The sequence below is a fragment of the Penaeus japonicus genome, unplaced genomic scaffold, assembly GCF_977035675.1.
Source record: "Penaeus japonicus unplaced genomic scaffold, GWHDUDI00000001_assembly GWHDUDI00000036, whole genome shotgun sequence".
In the NCBI taxonomy this organism is placed as follows: Eukaryota; Metazoa; Arthropoda; class Malacostraca; order Decapoda; family Penaeidae; genus Penaeus; species Penaeus japonicus.
Genome location: NW_028234438.1, coordinates 13,738,793 through 13,742,936, shown reverse-complemented (window position 1 = coordinate 13,742,936; position 4,144 = coordinate 13,738,793). Strand labels below are relative to the sequence as shown.

The window sequence follows — 4,144 nt, the reverse complement described above, 5'->3', positions numbered from 1 at the left end:
CATCAAAACAAATTTATCTCCAACAAGGTTTCACACATCGTTGGTATTACGTCATATCACTAATGATAGGATAATAGGATAATACGATAGTGTTTGGAAGAAGAAATATGAGGTATGCAGGTGGCTCCGCTATGACGCTTCTGGTCTCATTTGTGCTTCTTTTTTTCCTCACTGCGCTGGGAAGCACCGGCGGGAACGAGGCCAGGAATGATCGCGCAGCCCCCAGATTGCACGCAGTAATACTTTGTTGCATATGTATACATAGATACATACATACATATATATGTATATATATGTATACATAAATATGTATATATATATGAATATATATGTATATATACATACATATATATATATATATATATATATATATATATATATATATATATATATATATGATTATGTATGTATGTATATATATATATGTATATATGTAAAAATATACAAACATGTATATATATATATATATATATATATATATATATATATATATATATATATATATATATATATATATGTGTGTGTGTGTGTGTGTGTGTGTGTATGTATCTGTATATATTTATATATATACATATATATATATTCTTATATATATGTATATATAGATAGATAGATATATATAGATAGGTAGATATATATATATATATATATATATATATATATATATATATATATATATATATATATATGTGTGTGTGTGTGTGTATGTGTGTGTGTGTGATAATGATGATAATGATGTTGACAACAATAACTGTACCAGTAATAGCAGCAGTAGTAAAGCACAGTAATAGCGGCGTCAGGAGTACCAACACCAACGGAAACCAAAGTAACACCGATGCCAAAGATAATAAAAGAACCCCTTCGAATCATCTGCATTTATTACAGGAAGGACCCAGCCGAGTCCTCGAGTCCTACGAGCTCCCTGCCTGGCGCTCAGGGGGTGACTCCCGTCTTCTGCCGAATCCAGTCCAGGTAGTGGGTGACGCGGGTGAAGACGGCGGGGAAGCCCTTCTCGCAGCCGGAGTTCGAGCCGAAGGAGGTGATGCCGTAGGTCAAGCCGCCGGAGTTGAGGGGGCCGCCGGAGTCGCCCTGGGTCGGGGGGAGAGGCGGAAGGGGGTTTTGTGATGCTCGTACTGTCAATGCATATACATATACACACACACCTTATACGCACACACACACACATGCATACAAACACGCACACACAATCACACACACATACATATACACTCATACACAATCACACGGCCTGAGGAGAGAGAGTGAGAGAGAAACAGAGAGAAACAGAGAGAAACAGAGAGAAACAAAGAGATACAGAGAGAGAGAGAGACAGAGACAGAGACAAAAAAAAAAAAAAAAAAGAGAGAGAGAGAAAAAAAAACAGAGACAGAGAATCAGAGAATCAGAGAAGGACAGAAAGAGACCAAAGAGAAGGGGGGTTTGTGATGCTCGTACTGTGAATACATATACATACACACACACGTTATACGCACACACACACACACACATGCATACAAACACGTATACACACACATACACACAAACACGCACACACAATCACACGTCCAAAGAGAGAGAGAGAAAGAGAGAGAGAGAGAGGAAGAAACAGAGAGAGACAGAAAGAGACAGAAAGAGACAGAAAGAGACAGAGAGAGACAGAGAGAAACAAAGAGAGACAGAGAGAGAAAAGAAAAAGAAAAAGAAAAAAAGATAGGGATAGAGACAGAGAATCAGAGAAGGACAGAAAGAGACCAACTGTTACACACAGAGAGATAGAGAGAAAGGCAAAGAAAGAGACAGAGAGCGCGAAAGAAAAGGCCTACGTTGCAGGTGCTGTGGCCGCCAGTGGTGCTGACGCAGATGTTGCCGTCCCCGATGGTGCCAAAGTACATCCCGCACTCCATGTTGGTGATGACGGGCACCGACACCTGGCGGAGGACGTCCGAGATGCCGTTGGAGGCTGCGGGGGGGGGGGGGTCGGGGGTAAGAGGGAGAGGAGAGTGGGAGGGAGAAGATAGAGGGATGGGAGGGTGGGATGGGAAGGAAGGAGGGAAGGAGGGATGGGAGGGAGGGAGGGATGGGAGGGTAGGATGGGAGGGAGGGAGAATGAAGCATGAGGGAAGGAGGGAGAAAGAGGGAGAAGGGAACGAATGGAAAGGAGTAAGTAGATAAACAGAGAATGAATGAATGAAGGAACGAAAGAAAGAAGGGAGAGTGAAGTGAGTAAAGAGTGATTGAATGAATGAGTGAATGAATGAATGTTTGAAAGTAGGGAGGAAGAGTGAATGAATGAATTAAGTGGGAAGGGGGTGGAGAAAAGAAAAAATTAAGAATTAAACAACGAATGAAACAAAATTGTATATTTCTACAGTTATATATATATATATATATATATATATTATATATATATATATATATATATATATATATTATATAATATATAATATATATATATATATATATAATATATAATTAATGGGATATATATATATATATATATATATATAAATATATATATTATATATATATATATATAGTTTACGTCTGTGTGTGTGTATGTGTGTGTGTGCATGTGCATACATATACAAATATCTATCTATCTCAAACCCAACATCCACTCGTGTTTGTCCAACCATCCACACTCACCATCCGAGGGTTTGCCCCATCCAGTCGGCGTGACGTAGCTGCCAGCTGGGACGTCAAAGGCAGGAAGTCTTACGGCCTGAATGTACTCTTCAAAGATAGATAAAGCAGTTGATAAAGCGATAAAGAGATAAAGGATGAAATAAGTAGATTAATTAATAATCTGATAGATATAGATGGTTTTGTATTCAATATGGCGATTCTAACTGTCGATTTTATTCTGATAAATCTATTTTTCTTTTCTTTGCTGATGTCTATAATCATCCGTTTACTTAATCACCGATCAACTTCATCTCTTCAATCCTCAATATATTGTATCATCTCTCCATACCTACCCATCTATCTATCTATCTATCAATCTATTTATACCTATCCATCTATCTATCTATATATCAATCTATCTATACCTACCCATCTATCTATCAATCTATCAATCTATCCATACCTACTCATCTATCTATCTATCTATCTATCTACTATCTATCTACCAGTCCATCTCCATCTTACGGTTGAAGGCGACGGGGCTGGGCAGCTTAATGAGCGCGATGTCGTTCTTGAGGAACCAAGAATTCCAGCTTTCGTGAGTGAAGAAGTTGTAGGAAGTCATGCTGACTTGACTGGGCTCATGCTGGCGGATGTTGTGGGCGCCCATGACCACTTCGACCATGCTGGCGCTGGGAAAGGGATTTGAGAAAGGGTAAGTTTTTTTTTTTGAGATTTTTGTGAAGAAATGCTTCTCGTTGGGTGATTTGTGGGGTGGGGGCTGTTGTGTGGTTGTTTTGTACATTCTTTTTAGCTCGCCACTTTCTCTCTCTCTCAATCTCTCTCTCTCTTTCTTTCCCCCCCTCTCTCTCTTTCTTTCCCCCTCTCTCTCTTTCTTTCCATTATATATATACATACACACACACACATATATATATAGATAGATAGATAAGCAGACACACACATACACACACACACGCACACGAAAATGCACATGCACACATTGACACACACACACACACATATATATATACATACGTATATGTATATACATATGTATATATATATATATACATACACACACGCACACACTCATATACATGCATATATATCCTGCAGGTAAGGGTTTCTGAGATACATTATTTCAGGGCTTCCTCCAAGGTGTAAAGGTTGCAAATCACTTCCAAGCCATAGAACCGGACGCCCTCACCCACCCGTCCATGCAGTGGGCGGCCGTGAGGACCCACTCGCTGGAGATGAGGGAACCGCCGCAGAACTGGGCTCCGTCGATGAACAGAGCCACCTGGTGGGGCCACGAGTGGGGGGCAGCCTCGTACCCCCCGACGATACGGGGCGCGGCTGAAGGGGGGGGGGGGAAAGGTGTCTAGATAGTAAGATAGGATTATTATAATGGCGACTCTAAGGAAGGGAATTATTGTAATGAATGTAGAAGAGATGTGAATATTGAAGGAATTGTTCAATCTTTTCTCCTGTAGGGTTATTTAGCTGCAATTATGCA

General features: G+C 40.0%; 1 protein-coding gene across 1 annotated transcript in view; it reads right to left on the bottom strand.

The window, feature by feature from the left end:
- Nucleotides 1-860: 860 nt before the first annotated feature.
- Nucleotides 861-4,144, bottom strand: part of LOC122264291 (chymotrypsin BI) — a 4,167-nt gene continuing 883 nt past the window's right edge. Inside the window, exons 3-7 of the mRNA XM_086531575.1 lie at nt 3,840-3,984; nt 3,151-3,317; nt 2,647-2,733; nt 1,824-1,960; nt 861-1,089 (exon numbers count right to left, since the gene is read on the bottom strand). Coding sequence (XP_086387701.1) covers nt 934-1,089; nt 1,824-1,960; nt 2,647-2,733; nt 3,151-3,317; nt 3,840-3,984 — 692 coding nt within the window. The 3' untranslated portion in view covers nt 861-933. The remainder of the gene's footprint in view (nt 1,090-1,823; nt 1,961-2,646; nt 2,734-3,150; nt 3,318-3,839; nt 3,985-4,144) is intronic.